Genomic DNA, 20,446 nt, shown 5'->3' with positions numbered 1-20,446 from the left:
TCCACCTGTGTCTGGGCACTGAAGATACAGTGAGTGTATAGTCCAGTGGGAAAGAGAGATGCTAAGAAAAAGCGTAGCAACCATAACGGTAAGGAGCATGAAGCTCTTTGAGGACGAGGGCACAGCACAGTGGTTAGGGACATGGACTCTGCAGCCAGCCTCCCTGGCTGCTTTCACCACTGTTACGTGACTTTGGTCATGCTACTTAACTTCTGTCTCTTCAGTCCTCATTTAAAAAATAAGGGTGATAATAATACCCATGTCATGGAGTTTTGATGAGGATTAAGTGAATTAGTATGAGCAAAAGGCTTAGGACAGTGCCTGGCACAGAGTAAGGGTTCTCTGAGTGGTGACTCCTATGATTAACCTGTGTGCTCAGAATTCTGTGGAAACGTAACAAAGGATTCTTGAGCTTGTCAAAGTTGGCTGGTCAGAGAAGCTTCTCTGAGGAAATAGTGTTTAAACTGCTACCTTATGAACAAGTAAGAGTTAGGAGATGAGAAGCGGGAAGCAGAGGGAGGGGATGTGGAGAGAGCAGGGCATATTTGAGGAAGATCTGAATGGCCTTTGCATACGTATGTGCTGTAAGGATTAAGAGTCTGCTTATCTAGAAACTAAAACTCTGAGAACGGAGTTTTAGAGTAACTTGCTCCAGGTAGAATCTGGAATGCATGCTTGTGTAATAACATACTAGTCCAGTGATCCTGAAACCTGGCCCACCAACAGAGTCATTGGGAAGCTTGAAAAAACAACAGAATTCTAGCTTTCATCTTAGTCCTACTGAATCAGATACCTCTGAGAAGTGTATGTATGTATGTATTTATTTATTTTTGGCTGCGTTGGGTCTTCCTCGCTGTGCGCGGGCTTTCTTTAGTTGCAGCGAGCAGGGGCTGCTCTTCATTGTGGTGCACAGGCTTCTCATTGCGGTGGCTTCTCTTGTTGCAGAGCACGGGCTCTAGGTGCGTGGGCTTCAGGAGTTGTGGCTCGCAGACTCAGTAGTCGTGGCGCACGGGCTTAGTTGTTCCACAGCATGTGGGATCTTCCCGGACCAGGGCTCGAACCCGTGTCCCCTGCATTGGCAGGTGGATTCTTAACCACTGCACCACCAGGGAAGCCCCAGAAGTATATTTTTTAATCACCCCAGCTGAGTCTAGTGATCAGCCTAATTTGGAAAGCACTGTACTAGTCTGTGGTGTCACTCTGTTTAAGATGCCTAAATAAATAGCTTATTTCTGTTGATGTAATGGAAATTGCATGTTTGTTTTAATAGAAATATACTCATCTCTTTAAAAAAAAACCCGACAGAATGGTTTCAGTGCTGAATTCAGAGAGGAAGTGGTTTCCTTAGATTGAGAACTCTTTAGTTTTTTTTCCTCAGTTTTGTCAGTTATAGTTTGAGTTATATTATGGTCTTTATCAATTAATTCTCTTACTTTGTCTTCTTGCTTACAGACAAGAGCTTGCTATAAAACATAGTATAATCTTTGCATAAAAATAGTTTCAACTGCAGAATTCATCGTTGAGAAACCCAGTATTGTAAAATATTTGTCTTCACAGATATTACGAATGGTAGAAGCTTATATGATAGGCAGTCAAGACATAGTTTTATGTTGAATCCTGTGGCGCACGTATAGCTAATTATGTCTTTCAACTGCTTATAACAGTTTATAGTTTAAGATAGTATATGCGAATATAGCATTTGAGTTTTTCCAAGAATCTGGTCACCTTCAAAGTTGTATGGTATTTGCAAATCTAGACCTAAATATATCATTAGCTAAGTTAAGACAGACCAAAAGGGAGGAGTATATAGAGATTTAGATCTTCCTTAGCAGAGTTCTCTAAGGACATTGGTTTTGTTTAGTTCATGAAAGTTGTATTAGTACAGAATTCATATTTCTAAATTATATGAGATGAAAGGGAAGAATATTTGAGCTCTTTACATAAAGAGGATTAATATGAAGTAAACTTTCTTTTGAACAATGAAAACTAAATTACTGCTATTACAGACTCCATATAATTGCATAAATCATAGCCATGCCTGAATATGTGGAGTCCAGTAGTTAAAAAAAAAATCATTCTACTCTAAGAAAAAAGTCACATTACATCTGATAGGCATCTGGCATTTCAAATAAATTATTTGGGCCCAATATGCATCCTTTTTCTACTCATTTCACTTCACAGTTTCAGATTCACTGTTTACACTTATTCTCCTTACCCAATTACTTAACGCTGCAACTTGAATTAGACATGATAGTAGCCAGCACATCCTATACCATATTCTGCACTTAAATTCACTGGTTCTGCTGCCAGTGGCAAGTCTGCAACTGATAGGAGAAGCTGGTAATTCAGGTGGTTCTATGGCACTATCACATCTGGCTGACAATGAAAAGCCAGTTGTCTGGAAAATGTAATTTGAAAAATATATAAATATAGATGTCCTGGTGGCTAAAAGAGTTGAATGAGTCCTGGTACCAGTGGGCCAGAAGGTCCCTCTCCTACCTGGAAAACAAAGTGGTGAGGAGGAAGTGACGAATGTGTGCAGCAGAAGTGGAATTCTCAGCTCATTCAGAGCAGTTCTCACTTTTTTGTGCCCTTTAAATTAACGGCAAGAGGGGACAACCTAAGCCATGGTGTTTTTAAAAAGCATTGCTTGAATATGATGGTGAAGAACCAAAATATTGTCCCAGAGTAACTTGAAATACACATATATAATGTATATAATATACATAATATAACAATACATTATATAATACACATACAGAACAGTGCATAATCTTAAGCATGTGATGAATTTTCACAATGAACACATCTGTGTACCAGCACCCAGATCAAGAAACAGAGCATCCCAGAGGCCTCCCTCACATCCTTCCAGTCATCACCCGACCCCCCCACTCGAGGGTGACTACTGAACTGCCTTGTAATAGCATAGGTTAATGTTACCTGTTTTTATGTTTTCATGTCTAGTTTCTTTTGCTCAACATTATGTTTTGTGAGATTCATCCATATTGTTGCTAGAATTACTAGTTGTTTCTTAATTTCCTAGTCCACGTTTATTGTAATATTTTGGTACTTTAAAGCATTCACATACACCCATAAAATGTAATTATTAGGAATGTAATTATTAGGATGAACACAAGCTCATTGAACTTTAAACAAAGCTTAGTCATGGTTATAGCAGACTTTATGATTTCAGACCTGATATTACATATAAATTTTTGAAAGCTAGTATACATCATTTAGGCATTTCCTATGTTTTAGTGTAAGGCTTGTGCCAAATTGAATCTTTTTCTGTGGGGCTAGGCTTTATAGAGTTTGAAGCTTCAGGTGAATTCCATTCACTGCTTCCATGATGATAAGGACTCACCTTGCCTATAGGTGATAGAACTTGAGCAATCTTAGGTCTTTGTAGAATTTATTGAAAAGCAACCCCAAAAGGGGAAGGGATGCTTAAATGACCCCCGGACACATTCTCTGTCTCTAACCTGGACTTTTCTCTGCTTGTTGACTTGACTCTGCAGGCCAGCTTTCTCCATACAGTGAAACACAGGGCCACCAGCAGCTTCTCAATTTTATAACCTGTAAATTCTACTGTGAGAGAGGGACTGACATTATTTTTTCAGTTATACTTCAGAAAAATCCCAAGTAGATACTTATGACCTGTCAGCTGTGGCAGGGGCAGAAAATGAGATAGTATGACTGGTCTTGCTTAGACCTGTCCTTGGCCAGTCGATTGTGTTGAGCCATAGGTCTTTCTAGAGTCACATGGTGAAAAGAGGGTGCTGTTCCTGGAAGGGTGTTGCTGGGCAGACCAAATCTGGACATCTACACCACCCTGCTGTAAACTCTGAAGGTTAGGGAAAGTCATGAAAGATCATTTAATCAAAGCTACTTAGACTTCTGAAAGAAATTCTACTGACTGGTGGCTAGACCACAGACAGTGATTATAATTAGGACCCCTGAAATTTTGGGAGCTCTAGTCTATACCAATTCTGAACCATTTCCGTTTGGTACTTTCAAACTCATCATTCCATCTCATCCCCACTGTCCTTAGCTAGATTCAAAAACGTTAGTCACTCTCTTCTATCAGAGTGGTTTTCAACCTTTTGTAAAGTAGGAGGATGATGCTTTTTAAATATAAAAAAAATTTAATCTCACACACAAACAATAGTACATATTTATGAATACATAAAAATGTTGTAGAAGTATTACCAAAACACAAACTACAGGGGTGCACACCGAATTCAGGATTGTGGTAGGCTTGGGCAAGGAGGATGGGGAATGGGGTTGGAAATACAGTAGAGGTTTCAACACTATCTGTTGTGTTTTGTTACTTTTACTTCTAAAATAATTGTGGGGCAAATATGACAGAATGTTATGTGTGTGTGTGTGTCTATTAAAATTTTCCCCAATTTATAGAATAATTAACGTATAAATTAAAAGAATAAATTGCTCAAGGTTTCGCCAACATTGATCACGTGGCACTTCTCCTCCGACAACATTAGGGGGCAACGTTGTGTAGTTATAGTTCACACAGGCTAGGAAGCCAGGCAGCCTGGGTTCTGATTCTAGGCCCTGATTCCATTGTTTCCTCTCTGCTGACTTACTTCAGCTCCATGTGCTTCAGTTTCCTCATTTGTAAATTACTACAAAAATTACTTTTTATGTTATCAAAATTTTTACCTCACTTGTTGTGATGTTTTTAAAGTTAGTATGTTCATCTCTTGGTATCTGTTGGCGATTGGCTCCAGGACCCTCCCAGGATATCAAAATCCCTAGATGCTCAAGTCCCTTGTATAAACTGTCATCATATTTGCATATAATCTATGCATATCCTCCTGTATACTTTAAATCATCCCCAAATTATTTAAAATACCTAATACAATGTAAATGCTGTGTAAATAGTTGCCAGCACAGCAAATTCAAGTTTTGTTTTTTGGAACTTTCTGGAATTTTTTTTTCCTGAATAGTTTTGGCCCATGGTTGGTTGAATTCACAGATTTGGAACCCACGAATATGGAGGACTGACTGTACACGTAAAATGCTGACCAGCATTTGGCATATAGTAAGCACTCAATAAATATTAGTTATTATTTATTCATGTTATTAATAGGGACAGGAATGACTTCTAATCATGGTTATGTTTTGTTATTTTATTTTTAAAACTTTATCTCATTTCAACTTTATAAGGCAGATTTGTTTTTGTTGTTTTTTTTTGAAGTATAGTTGAGGTACAATGTTATATAAGTTGCAGGTGTACAATATAGTGATTCACGATTTTTAAAGGTTATACACCATTTATAATTATTATAAAATATTGGCTGTATTCCCTGTGTTGTACAGTATATCCTTGTAGCTTATTTTATGCCTAATAGCTTGTACCTCTTAATCCCCTACCCCTATATTGCCCCTCTGCCCTTCTCTCACCCCACTGGTAACCACTAATTTGTCCTTCACGTCTGTGGGTCTGTATAAGACAGATATTTTATCATAGGTGAGGAAGGTAAGAATCCAGGATGTTAAGTAACTTGACTAAACGTCAACAGGTACCAAATGATTGAGCTGGATTAGAACCAAGCTCTGGAGCTCCAAAGCCCCCATGCTTAACTCCTACATTTCATTACCACCAGCAATTTCATTCTTATCTTTCTTAAACAATTTGCAAAGAAATCAGAAAAAAATGGTCTAAAACTCTTGAACTTAGGTAAATGACGTATGATTTAGAATTGGGATGATAGGAAATTGTATGTAGGTAACCAAAGGAAATTTTTAAAATTTAGCATTTTTATATACCACATATTAGCGTATCTACTGTATTCTAGAGACCATGCTAACGATTTACAGAAACTTTGTTACACTAAATTCTTATACCATCCTGCATGTAGTCATTCTGTTTCTTTTTTAGAAATGAGGAATCAGTCTCAGAGATATTATATAACTTCTGCAGGGTCAAACAACTACTAAATGGAATCAAGACTATGCCTGCCATCATATTGGTGGTTTTTTTTTCATTAAGCTGAACTAGCTTTCTCACATGATCAGTTACTGTTTGTAATTTAATTTTGATGTAGATATACGTATATTCAGGGTTTTTCATCTGGTCATTGTTATTTCCTCATAGTTTACAAAATTGAAGGCAAACAGCATGTAAAACATTTAATCAGGGTTGACTTTGTTCAGCTATGTGATATAAATCATTCTTGTAGTAATTCAGAGTATTATCTGTAGTAATCAGAGTAATTCAGAGTATAATAATTCAGAGTATAATCATTTTTGTAGTAATTCAGAGTATAATGACAAATTTTCTCAACTTGGTTTTTCCAAGGTGAAAAATATACCTTTGGATGGCCCTTTAAAATATAATAAATGTAAAAGCTAAGATTTGAAAATTATCCATTTCAACTTGGTAGATTTTGCACACTTTTAACAGTAAAACTATTACCATTTTGTTTCTTAGAGAATATGCTGGTATAGGGTGCTAACTTTATTTACAAGAAACAAAGATTTTCAGGGCCTTTTCCTATCCTGAAGAAAAATGCATTGGGTGTGTGTTTAATCACTGCTATGTTTGTCTTAGTGTGAGATTTAGATTTTCCTGCTTTGAGTAGATCTAAAAACATTATCATGGTGCCTTTTTTTTTTATAGTTCATCACTTTTAGTAGGTCTTATGCATTATTATAGAACAAAAACAATGTATATGTGTATATGATATATAGGTGGCAGTATCCTGATAGTGAAAGTGGTGTGTTTTCCCCTGACTTGTTGTCATGGGTACCGAGTATCCAAGTGGTGTGATGGAAAGTGATCAAGTCTTCCTCTTTCACCAGGTGATCAGACTTTGAGAATTTGGGATGTGAAGACAACAGGAGTCAGAACTGTGGTTCCAGCACATCAGGCAGAAATTCTGAGTTGTGACTGGTGTAAATACAATGAGGTACCTTGTCTGGTTCTATCCTGAGCTGCTGAGCCCTTCCTAATGTTGAAATGTTTTAGATTTTATTTTATCTTTGTTTATGTGGACTTTGATAGTGTTTATGGACCATTAAGTTAAATTCAGTCCCTTTCTTTTCTAATTGATGATTGTGAGTGACCTGCATTAGCATTAATTGGATTTAAGTGCACATAAAACAGGCTGAATAAGAAACAGAAATTCTCAAAAGTTCAATAGTGCAGCCTTACTTGTTTATTTGGGAAACTGCTTTACAACTTACGTAATTTTTTACTTTATTGCTCTTAACCCTGCCAGTTTGTATCATCTTTTGCTTTCATTTCTCGTTCATTTTGCTAGTGAGGCTGCTGAACTATTTGTAACTTGATTTTTAATTTGACAGTCCATCAGTTTTTAGAATTTTCTGTTTTATCTTCCCTTATAAGCCTAACCAAGCTTCGTGTTTCTGTAAGATAGCAGTGTCCATTTGTAACTTTTTGCAGAACTTCAGCTAACTATATGAGCATATGAATTAGAAATAGAAATGGATTAAATATGTGTTGATATGCTGTTTAAATATATTTATGTACCTGAAGTAGTCTGTTAACTATGACAAATAAGTATAACATATGTCTTACTTTTCGCATTTTTAAAGTAATCAGTGAAGGTTAAGAGAACATTGTATCAGCTGAGTTCTTTAAATAGAAAGAAATAAAATAGATTTAAAAAATATAGAACATACTCAAAATAATACTTGATTTTTATAAAATTTTCAGTGCTGATGACTACAAATCTCTCTCGTGAATTTTCCAAATAGGAAAATGAAATTGTGGACTGTGTGTTATACTTTTAGGAATTCTAAAAAAGTTGCTGATATATACTTGAGAGTAGTTTAAAAATTTTTTTTTAAATCATTGCAGCTTTTTTTCAGATGAGCTTATATTGAAGCCGAAAATGTTCAGACAATGGATTACTGCCCTGGTTGATGTGGAATGGGGCTGAGTGTGGACGCAGCTCTTGGCCTCTTGAGCCATGAACTCTGGGTTCACCTAGGGTTCTAGATAGCAGAATTTAAAAAACCTGACTAGATAGGAGACTTACCACTTTCTGCATAAATTCTCAGATAGTGTTACATATTATATTAAGACATGGCCCATGAGAGTTGAGAGCAGTGATTGATTTAGAATTAGAAAAACAAAAAAATTTAATTTATACTTTGCACTTTCAAATATTTGTAAATTAGCAGGCCTCTTGCCTTTTAATGCTTGGTAGAAACCTCAGAGGATGCTGAAAAGAAGGGTGGGCTCATTTGTCAGGTATAATTTTTAAAATCTTATGTTCTTATTAATATTCCTAAAAGTAGATTGGGAAATCTACAATGCTGTTTGAGACTATGCCTTTTTCTGTTGTGTATAGTGTTCCATCATATGCCTAAAGCATATTGAGTTCCTTTTCTCTCAAGTCCTACTAATTTTTGCTTTTTGATGTATATTTTGACTCCTTTCTATAATGCTATATAACTTTTCAAGAATGACTCCTGGGGTCAGATTAAATAAATACCAGAAAATAGACACTGTTTCTAGTAGGAAAGCTTGGGTACTGCTTAATTGCAAAGATGTCACACTTTACTTTTCTCTGAATTGTTTTCAGAATTTGCTGGTGACAGGGGCAGTTGATTGTAGTTTGAGAGGCTGGGACTTGAGGAATGTACGACAACCAGTATTTGAACTTCTTGGTCACACCTATGCTATTAGGAGAGTGAAAGTAAGTTTTTATCTTTTCTTTTTATACATAGAACAAAAATATAAATATATTTAATGAAGTATATATAAAAGGTGTTTAGGGGATGGGTTATTGATTCTTTTTTATGCATGTTTTTGTTATCCAATGAATGATAATGAATATTGAAAGCTAAAATTGGGTAAAATACTGGAATAATTATTGAATGAATTGTAATATGTAGTCAAGCAGTACTTAGGATTAAATAAAAATGTTTTTCTCATTCTGTCATTCCCATTCTACTATTCCTTTTAATATTTTTTAACTCTAGTAATTTACTTTGAGTATTATATTCTTTACAATTTTTCATTCAGTGGGAAGATTTCTTTATTTTGTTGAAACTTGCACAGAGAGAGAGTTAATTCTTTATTTTCCCTAACATGATTGTATATATGAATGTTCTCAGAAGTTTAGGGTAGAGACAGTTTTCCACTTTCTAAACAGCAGAGGATGAGGTAACATTTTTCTGCTGATCCCCTCAAATTTGTCAGGTATAAGGTGACTTAAGTTAGTTTCCCAGCTTTTATTTAGATAAATTTTGCTAAGTCACTGTGGAAAACATCTTATTAAAGGACATTTCCCAATTTCATTCTTTGTTTTTTTACATTAAGGATAAAAAGGTACCTTTTTGATCTTTTCATTAAGATAATTATGTTATTCCTATTTTAAAAATTCTAAATTGTAGTTAATATTTTAAATTTTACTGGTTACAACTCAACATATGAGACACAGTGCCCTGATTTTTTTTCATGGCACACAGGTTTTAGTAGTTAAAATATATTTTCTATATATATTTCACAGTGCTTCTGAGAATGAAATAGGGTAATGTAGTGAAAGTATTTTGCAAACTATGAAGAGCATTCACATGTAATTATATTATGTGTATATAACTATTAAAGTACTGGTAAGAAAAACATGGAAGAAATAAAATTGCAATGGGCAGCCTGGTAAAACATGTTTATTACTAAATACTACTTGTCTTTAAATTTGCAGTTTTTGACCTTGATATCATTTTCATTAGATGTGATATACAAAGAACATAAAAATTATTTTAAAACTTTTAACATTTAAATGTTTGATACTTGTGCTAATAGCAATCATAATATGTATTCACAAAATTGGTTAAGTTAGATGAACTTTATTATAATGTTCATGGGAATGACCTTATGAAGTAGCATGTTATAATTACAGTTAACCTCAAAAAGGGTTTTTTGTGGTTTTTTTGTAGTTTTCACCATTTCATGCTTCCGTGTTGGCCTCTTGCTCCTATGATTTTACTGTAAGGTACAGTGGCTTTTGATATGTTTCATTTTGAAATACCAAGTACCATTTGCCTCTTTGCAGCTTTTCCGAAGGGTAATAAGTTATCTTACTAATATAAAAATAATCTGAGCTGAGCACATAAGAATATTTGCCACTGAGATTAATATTATTTTTTTCTGTTTTTATGATCTGGCCACATATATGAGTAAATTCTTTAGTATTTAAAGGTTAGCTTGATTGCTCTGTTTAAAAGCCTTTTTTCCTGACAGTTGTTCCTCGTAATATCTTCCTATGCTATAAATTGAATAGCCAGTATCTTTTAAATTAAAATTTTAAAAATTACGAAATTTTATTTCTTCAGTCTAATTATGTGAATCTTAAGGCTAAGATTGTTATATATGAAAAAAATCAGCATGAGTGTATGTATGTTTGTGAATATATGACTTTGTATGTATGTGTATGCACATGTGTATCTATGTATTAATATGTGTATGTGTATCTCTAATCATACCCCCAGTTCTGATCCCACACCACACAGGGTTCATTCTGCTTTTTCTCCTTTTCCAGATTTAAAACTCCTGATTTAAAACTCTCTTATTCACAATATATTTACCTATTTGCTACCCTAGAATTCTCGGAAAGTAGTTTAGAAATCACTGTATATCAGTTCATAGAGATCTTTTTCATTCTGTATAATACTTCATTATGTAGACGTACTATAGTTTATTCAACTAGTTTCCTACATATGGGCATTTAGCTCGTTACAAATATTTTATAAATAAACAGTGCCACAATGAATAATAACCTTGTAAGTACATACATTCACATCACTAGAGAATTAGCTTCAGAATATATTCCCAGATGTGCGATTGCTGGATTAAAAGGTAAACATATACATATATATATATATATATGGTTTTGTTAGATATTACCAAATTCCCGTCCATAAGGAATATACCAGTTTCCATTCCAAGCAGCAGTGTTTGAGACTCCCTCTTTCTCTACCATCTAAAGATCGTTGATTCTTTTTTTAAATAATTAATTAATTAATTAATTAATTTTATTTTTGGCTGTGTTGGGTCTTCGTTGCTGCGTGCGGGCTTTCTTTTAGTTGTGGCGAGCGGGGGCTACTCTTCGTTGTGGTGCATGGGCTTCTCATTGTGGTGGCTTCTCTTGTTGCGGAGCACGGGCTCTTGCCACGCAGACTTCAGTAGTTGTGGCACGTGGGCTCTAGAGCTCAGGCTCAGTAGTTTTGGTGCACGGGCTTAGTTGCTCTGAGGCATGTGGGATCTTCCCAAAGCAGGGCTCGAAGCCGTGACCCCTGCATTGGCAGGCAGATTCTTAACCATTGTGCCACCAGAGAAGCCCCAAGATCATTGATTCTTTAGGGGTTTCCAAGTTTGTGATCATATCATCTATAAATATAGTTTTACATCTTCAATTCCAATTCTGATGCCCCTAATTGATTTATCTAATTGCATTGACAGATACCTTTATTACAGTGTTAAATAGTGTTATAGAGGATGTCTTAATTCTTGTATTAGTAAAAATGCCTCTAGTGTTTCCTTGTTAAAAGTAAGATACTGACTTTAAGAAAAAGTGTATGTATTTATTTATCATGCTAAGAAAGTATGCATCAACTCCAGTTTTCTTGAGTGTGTTTTTTTTTTTAGAGTCAGGAATTGATCTTAAGTTTTGTTGAAGGCTTTTTCAGCATCTATGGAGATGATCATGATTTTTTTTTTGAGCTATTAATATAATGTATTATATTAATGGATTGAACCAACCTTGCATTCTTAGACTAAATCCCTCTTTTTCTTTGTGTATCGTTATCTTACTGTGGTGTTGGATTTTGTCTGCTAATATTTTATTTAGAGCTTTTACATCAATATTTGAAGGTGATATTGACCTATATGTGTATGTGTACCTCTAATCATACCCCTCATTCTGATCCCACACCACACAGGGTTCATATAGGGTTTTTTTTCTGTTTCTTGTTTTAAATTTTTGGTTTGTGTATCAATGTTTTAATTGCTTCATAAAAAAGAATTAAGAAGTTTTTCTACATTTTCTAAGCTCTGGAACAGTTTGTGCAACACGGAGGGTATTGGGTTTTTGAAGCATTGGTAGATTTTCCCTGTGAAACCATCCGGGCATGGCTCTTTTTGTGGAGTACTTCTTGATAACTTTCTTTATTTCTTCTATGGAAATTTGTCTGTTTAAACTTTCTATCTCTAATGGGAGTTTAGGAAATTATCCTTTGCTTATAGGTTTTCACATTTATTTATACGGATGTCTGTAGAGTCATGACTTTTTAATTTCTTCTGATTCAATGGTTATTTCACTATTGTCATTTCTGATTTTGTATATATGTGATTCCTACTTTAAGTTATCTAATGGCATGTTTATTTTGTTATTTTTTCTTCAGCATACAAGATTTTGATTTATGAATGAGAACTACTGTTTTTCTATTCAGTACCTCATTAATTACTGCTTTTATCTTTATTTCCTTCTTGATACTTTCTTTTGGCTTACTTTCTTTTTCCAACTTTTGATCTGGGAATTTACTTATTTTTATTTTTTCATTTTGTTAATAAAGTGTTTAAGGCTATGAATTTTCTTCTAGTTTTCATTTCAATTGTAACTCATACATCCTGATATATAATTTTTTTCATTATCATTAAAAAAATGTGTAACTTCTATTTGTATTTCATCTTTCTCCCAAAAGTTGTTTAGTAGGAAGTTATTTAATTTCCATATGAAAGTGCCTTTTAATTTTTGAAAATTTGTTAATAATTTCTACTTTTATTGTGATCAGAGAACACTGTTATTAGTCATTCTGTTTTATGGAATATGTTGATTTTTTTGTGGAGGAGAACCTAGTAAATGATCAATTTTTGTGAATGTTACATATGCAATTGAGAAGAAGGTATATTGTCTATTATCACATTGTAAAGTTAAATATATAACCATAAGCTCTACTAATTGATAATGTCATTTGGATCATCTGTATCCTTTCTTATTTTTGGCCCACTTAATCCATCTTGTACTGAGAATGGAATGTTAAAATCTCCTATTATCAGTGTGTTTCTATCTATGTCTCCCTGAATCTCTTCTAGTTTTGAGTTCATAAAGCCATATGCTGTATTATTTGGTGCATAGATATTTTCAACATACATTAGTGAACTGAGACTTTTAGCATCAAAGAGACTCTTTCTTTGACACAGCTAATTGCTTTTTAGTTTTAATTACGCTTTATCTCTTACTAGTATCATTGCCTCTGCTTTCATACTATTCCCATCTTCCAGGTATACCTTTTTCCATACTTTTATTTTTAGTTTTTTTGAACCATGTTGTTTCTGGTATGTCTTTCATACAGAGCATATATTTGGGTTTTGCTTGGCAAGCTAAATCAAAAATCTTTTTATTATAATATGCAAGTTTAACCTATTCATATTTCTTGATAAAAATATGTTTGATAGCAAGTCTGTCATATTATTTTATGTTATGATTATTTTGTGTATTATGTTCTATTCATTGTGTGGTGTATTTTTTTGTTTTGCTTTGGGGTTTTTTTTTTGATCTTTTATCAAAAAATTTATATTTAGGTAAGTTTATTTCTTTGTTTCATTGGTTTCCTTTGGTCTTATAAATTTTGTAATGCTTTTATTCCCTTTATTTTGTTTTATTTAAACTTAAAAAAAAACACCCCAAACAGTTCACCCACTTCTCCTTCTCCCCATCTGCTGCCTCTGGCAACCACCAATCTTCTGTTCTATCTGTGAACTTGTTTTCTGTTTTGTTTTGTTTTTGTTTTTTTCCATCCATGTTGTTGCAAATGGCACAATTTCATTCTTTCGTTATGACTGAATAATATTCCATTGTATACATATGCCACAATTTCTTTATCCATTCGTCTGTTGATGGACACTTTGTTTCCATATTTTGACTGTTGTAAATAGTGCTGCAAGGAACATGGGGATACATATATCTTTTTGTGTTAATGTTTTCTTCAGATAAATACCCAGAAGTGGAATTGTTGGATCATATGGTATTCTATTTTAAGATTTTTGAGGAACTTCTGTACTGTTTTCCATAGTGGCCTTACCAATTTGCATTCCCACCAACAGTGCACAAGGGTTCCCTTTTTCTCCACATCCTTTCCAACACTTACTATTTCTTGTCATTTTTTTTATCATTTTGATAACAGCCATTGTAGTTTTGATTTGCATTTCCCTAGATTCATGATGTTGAGCAACTTTTCATGTACCTGTTGGCCGTCTCTATGTCTTCTTTGGAAAAATGTCTGTTCTGATCTTCTGTCCATTATTAAAATTGGATAGTTTGGTTTTTTGCTATTGAGTTGTGTGAATTCTTTATATATTTTGGATATTAGCCCTTCATCAGATATATGATTTTTAAGTATTTCCTCCCATTCAGTAGGTCACCTTTTCATTTTGTTGATGGTTTCCTTTACTGTGCAGAAGCTTTTCAGTTTGGTGTAGTCCTACCTGTTTCTTTTTACAATACCAGTACCATACTGTTTTAATTACCATAGCTTTGTAATATAGTTTGAAATGAGGGAGCATGATGCCTCCAGTTTTGTTCTTTCTCAAGATTACTTTGGCTATTCAGGGTCTTTTGTGGTTCCATACAAATTTTAGGATTGTTTGTTTTATTCTGTGAAAAATGCCATTGGAATGGCCATCAAACTCAATAGTAAAAAAGCTAAAAGTTTTTCCTCTAAAATCAGGAACAAGACAGAGGTGCCCACTCTTGCCACTTTTATTCAACATAATATTGGAAGTCCTAGTCAGAGCTATTAAACAAGAAAAAGAAATAAAAGGCACCCAGATTGGAAAGGAAGAAGTAAAATTGTCATTATTTGCAGATGACATGATATTGTATCTAGAAAACCCTAAAGACTCCATAAAGAATGTTAGAACTAATAAATTCAGTAAAGTTGCAGGATACAAAATCAGTACACAAAAGTCTGTTGTACTTCCATATACTAATAATGAACTATCAGAAAGAGAAATTAAGAAAATAACCCCACTTACAATTGCATCAAAAAGAATTAAATACTTAGGAGTAAATTTAATATAGGAGGTGAAGTACCTGTTTATTGAAAACTACAAGAAATTAATGAAAGAATTTAAAGAAGACACAAAGAAATGGAGAGAGATTCTGTGCTCCTGGATTGGAAGAATTACTATTGTTAAATTGTCCATACAACCCAAAGCAATATACAGATTTAATGCTATCCTTATCATTAGTCCCTTGTTTTTCAAAAAATGTAACCATTTATTATCTGGTTTGTTAGTTTTTAATGGTATTTATTTTAACTCCTACTTGCTGCATGTACAATAACTTATTTTATGAACTTATTTTACCTTCCTTTTTTTTTACCCTCCCTTTTGCATCAAATTTTAAGTTGTTTTATTTATATTTTGTTAGAACATACCACATATAACATGTAATACATACCATGTTATATATTATTCTTCCACTCTTGTTTCCAATTTTGTTTTCATCTTAGGTACATAACTAAATATATTAAATGCTCATCATCAATCTTTTTGCTAAAATTTCCTCATCATGTTTTAGTTTGATGAAGTTTATATTCTAGTAAATTCCTCAAGAAGGGCTCATGGGTACAGACTTCTCAGGAGCTCTCGCATATTTAAAATTATTTCTCTGTAGTCTCGATGCTTGAAGGATAACTTAGCTGAACATGAACTCCTTGATTTACATTTCTTTCCTATAGGGACTCCAATTAAACATAAATTGAATCTCTCTTACTTGTCTTCTATATCAGATGCTTTCTATCTGATACGTTTTTAGTCTCATTTTCATTCCTTGGTTATTTTTCTCCTGTCTTTGATGTCCTTATATTTTTGTGTAAATTTATTCTTTGAGCACCATGTAATTTTGTCTTCATTTCTGATATGAATTTGCCTTTTTTCTTCTATTTCTTTCTTGTGTCCAGTTAGCTCTGTTTCACTTTTTCCTGTTTTTGTCCACTTCTTTTCTTTGTTTTTGAATTCTTGATTGTAAGGGGAAAGCTCTATACTTCCGACACCAGATGTATGTGGAGTTTTCCCACACCAAGAAATTCTCTAATTCTCAGCAGACACCAATGGTGTGTCCTACAAAGTTAACTCAATTCTAATTCTATCTACCTGGAGATAACATCAGATCCCACAGATTAAGAACTCAGTTCCACTAGACTGCCCTGACTTCAGATGCAAATTGCAAGCCTAGATTGTCACCTGTACTTCTGACTGACTAGCTGTAAATTGGGGTTCCCAAGACCCCCTCCTCAGGTTTTATAATTTGCTAGAATAGCTCACAAAGCTCAGGGCAACGTTCACTATGTGTACTAGTTTATTGTAAAAGATATTATAAAGGATAAAAATGAACAGCCAGGAGAAGAGGTACAGAGGATGAGGTCTGGAAGAGCCCTGAGTGCAGGAGCTTCTGTCTGTATGGAATTGGAGTGCCCCACCCTGGCAGCACATGGGTAAGTTCACCAACCTTGAAGCTCATCAAACCTTGTTCAAGAGTTTTTATAGAGCTTAATTTCCAGCCCTCCCTCTTCTCTGGGAGTTCAGTGGATGGAGCTGAAAATTCCAGCTCTCTAAACACATGAGACTATGTAAGGACTCCATCCTAAGTCACCTCATTAGCATAAACTCAGGTGTGTTCCAAAGGGACTCCTTATGAATAACAGAAGACATTCCTATCATTCAGGAACTTCCAGGGGTTTTAGGAGCTCTGTGCCAGGAACTGTGGACCAAGATCAAATATATTTCTTATTATACTACACTGATCTAGGTCAATTATTTTTCCTTCCTGTCCCCAGATGCTTGTTTAGAGATATTAATTCAGTTTAGAATGTTATATTACAGTTTTTCTTACACTTTGCTATTTATCTTTTTGAGGTGGTCTTTTGTCAGGTGAAATGTTTGAGTTTATGGTATCCATTTTATTTTTATGTTTTTTAAAAAATAGATTAAGACTTTATGTGTTTCTGCATATCCATGTACAGGATTGATGGTTTGGGATTGGTACGTTTCCTTCCTTTTAATCCTCTTTTCCCTTTAAACTATTAACTTCCTAAAATAACTCCTTGTGTCCATATACTTAAAAACCTGTACTCTACTCTATGCTAGGCTTTTTTCACTATTTTCACTCATAGGAAGGTGGTGGCTCTAAATCAGTTTTAGACCTTATCCTAGCTCTTCTCGGTTCTATTCAGTTTTTCCTAAATTGCCCTTGCTGTCCAATAAAGCTTGGATCTGGAACATGGGAGAATGCACATTGGGATTCTGGGGGATTTTTTTGTTTTGTTTTGTTTTTATACATGTAATTACAAGTTTGGATATGTTGAAGCCTGAGTTTTATGTAGTTTTATTTGTTCTTTTTGTTGTTCTGTATTGGTTTTTGTGAGGATACACTAAGAGGTTTGGATGTACATGGCCTCATTGCTTCAAACTACCCAGAATTCCTCTCCCCTTTACTTCTGAGTCAGTATTTGATATGGCAGAAGCTATGTAACTTTGTTAGTGTAGAATAACAATAAATTACAACAATGCCTTGGGAGAAATTACATGCTCTAACTTGGTTTTTTTGACTGATCCAATACAAGCAGGCAGACAAACTGGGAAGTATAATCACACTGTCTTCCAGCTCTCAATTAAAACGGTACCATAACAAGTTTTTTTCTTTAATAGTCTGTATAAAATAGTATGGAGTGATTATAGAATTTTTAGCATGGGAGCCAAAAAATGGCAACCTGGCAGACAGGAAGAAAACTTATCAGTTGTTCACCACCCACCCCAATCTTTTCCAAAGTGCATCTCTGGAGCTAGATCATTGGCTGGAGGTCAGCGCTGTAAATATGGCTTTGAAGACCATTAACTTACTGGTGGTTTGGTCCATAGGAATGCATCAATCAAAGGGCGATAAGTTTAGAGAAAGAAAAGCAAAAAAACAAAAAAAAAACTATCTTCAGGAGGGAATTAATGTTGGAAGGAAGAAGGGAACAGCCCACCCAAAACAGGAGGAGACCCCAGAACATGCAGTATGTCAGAGAAACTGCCGGCAAGGATATCAACCAGATGTGGATTGTCAGTAATGTGAGATCCTCCAGGTAGGCTGAGCAAGATGAAGAGTGAACTTGGAATCTTCTCTCTTACATAGTGTCACCTGTGGGCTCAAAAGGGATTTCCGAGTATAGAATCTAGTTCTCAGATTTCAAAGTCTTTTCTGGTGTTTAAAGCTGTTTGCAAAAGTCTTGACAACTGAGGTGGGAGCATTAATCTTTTGACATCTTAAATCCATTTCACTGTTCTGTTTCTAATTAAAGGGGAAAACCTAGTGACTACTTATTCTTTCTTTTCAGGATTGTCATTATGATCTTAATTCTACTGACCACTCCCTGTTTTATGTATATACTTAAGTATCCTAAAACACCCAGTTGGGAAATGCCTTACCTTTGTTGATGTAGGTTTAACTCGGGAATATGTTAAAACTGGGCTTTTGAATGCAAACTGCAGTACTCTAAAATCTTGTAGGTACCTAACTGTGCTCAGAAATCATTACAGTTTTTGGCTCAGCGTCTTAATATTCCCTCCACTTTTTATTGAAGTATAGTTGATTTATAATATTATATTAGTTTCAGGTGTACAACATAGCGATTCAGTATTTTTATAGATTTTTTCTCTCCACTTTTAAAAATTAGGCTTTGATTCTTTCCTGAATTCTGAGCAAGACTGGAGATTGGGGGATAGATGTTTAGTGCTTCTGGGGAGAGAGAGATGGCTTAGGTCATGGTTCTGTGACATACTACAAGATCAAAAACATCACAGCTAGATTTGTAAGCATTTGGAAAAATTGAGATTATAATTAGGTAATATGAGATCTTAAACATAGTTGAAAAAGACTTCAAATAGGCAATTTTTCTATATAACTTAGAGTTCAGGTTTCTTTACTATGTAAAATGGAATTAGTAATATCCTCATAAGCTTGCAAGGTGATTATAAGAACTGCATAAGAGAACATACTTGAAAATACTGTGCTAATTCTTTATCTCGGTTTCCAACCTTTGCTTCTCTTCTCAGGCCACCCGCCCCCCAACCCTATTCCCTGCACTTTCAGCAAACAACCTTATCTCTCTCTTTAAAAAAATAACTGTAGGATGCAAGCACAGATTATCTATTTTCACTGCAAGTCTGTAAACTTATTTAAATCTCTACCTATCTGTTCCTCCTCTGCTATTCAGAAGTCTTGCACGAGTGCTCTTAACCCCAAACACTTCTGTGTCCTTCAGCACTTTGTTCCATTAAATTACCTATTCTCTCTGTTATATCCTCAGTCTCCAACTCTCTACTGACTTTCTCCTCAGCCTGTAACTTCTTCCTTTATCCTGTATTTACCTTTAAGTTTTCTTTCCTTCTTAGCCAAGCTTTTAGTGTCGCCTTAAGCTCCATTCACCAAGGCCATAAAAGCTCTGCAGTCCTAGGGTGCTCTGCTTGGAGGTCTTACCCTATATCATTTGAATCTATAAAATGGATCCACATCGCTGATTAAACAGGGCTAATTATCTTGAAAAGCTTTTTAGACTTTGGCTTTTGAAGTCGTTTGGCAGTGAGTGGCTCACTTATGATTGATTATGACTTCTTGGCAATTATTATGCTTACTTAGGAATTTTTGTGAAGTGAAAAACTCTAACTTAAAAATTGTCTTCAAATGGAATGAAATGTTTAATACAAAACTTAGCAGTTAATAATGTTAATTTATATACACTTAATTAAAAACTGATTTTAATTTTCAGCTCTTAGACATTTTTGTGGACCCTTGAAAGCATATAGTCCTAGGCACTTATGGCTATATGTCCATTTACTCCTAAGCCCACAGCTGGCTTTAGCTACACTTCTTTACTGAAATTGTTCTGGCAAAAGCCATCATTGGCCTCAGTAATACCACATCCAGTCCACTTGTCAGGACCTGTCATACTGGACCTCGCTGCTGTGTTTCAAATTGTTGATCACACCTTCCTTCTTGAAACTCCTTATCCCAGGGATTCCATGTTCTTCTTTTTTTTTTTTTCTCATCCTCCCTGACCCTTCCTTTTTGTACTTCATCATGGAATCTTTCTCTCCCCCTTAAACTTGGCAGACTCTGGCTTAGTACATTTTTACATGTCCATTCTAAGTGATAATGCCCACCCCCCTTTTCCAGCTCTGACCTCTGCTGAGAGCTTCAGGCCTGCTTATTCAGCTCTATGCTGGATTCAGCTACCTAGTGTCCAAACAAGCATCTCACTCTGAGCTCTTTATTTCTTCCCTTCCTTCCCTCTGCAAGGCTTGCTTATTTATCTACATTATTTGTCTCAGTTAATGAGAACAGTATCTCTAGTCAAGTCTGAAACCTGTTCTCCTTTTCTCCTACAAAATTGGTAAACATTTTCCCAA

General features: G+C 34.8%; 1 protein-coding gene across 1 annotated transcript in view; it reads left to right on the top strand.

Annotated features, from left to right (window-relative positions):
* Positions 1-20,446, top strand: part of PEX7 (peroxisomal biogenesis factor 7) — an 85,724-nt gene that overhangs the window by 25,914 nt on the left and 39,364 nt on the right. Inside the window, exons 6-8 of the mRNA XM_027085487.1 lie at positions 6,826-6,932; positions 8,577-8,690; positions 9,934-9,989. Of these exons, the coding sequence (XP_026941288.1) occupies positions 6,826-6,932; positions 8,577-8,690; positions 9,934-9,989 (277 nt within the window). The remainder of the gene's footprint in view (positions 1-6,825; positions 6,933-8,576; positions 8,691-9,933; positions 9,990-20,446) is intronic.

This window comes from Aethalodelphis obliquidens, unplaced genomic scaffold, assembly GCF_003676395.1.
Source record: "Aethalodelphis obliquidens isolate GAN/ISIS:26980383/991018 unplaced genomic scaffold, ASM367639v1 scaffold3, whole genome shotgun sequence".
Lineage (NCBI taxonomy): Eukaryota > Metazoa > Chordata > Mammalia > Artiodactyla > Delphinidae > Aethalodelphis > Aethalodelphis obliquidens.
The sequence above is the reverse complement of the archived record's forward strand: the minus strand, read 5'-3'. Positions and strand labels throughout refer to the sequence as shown.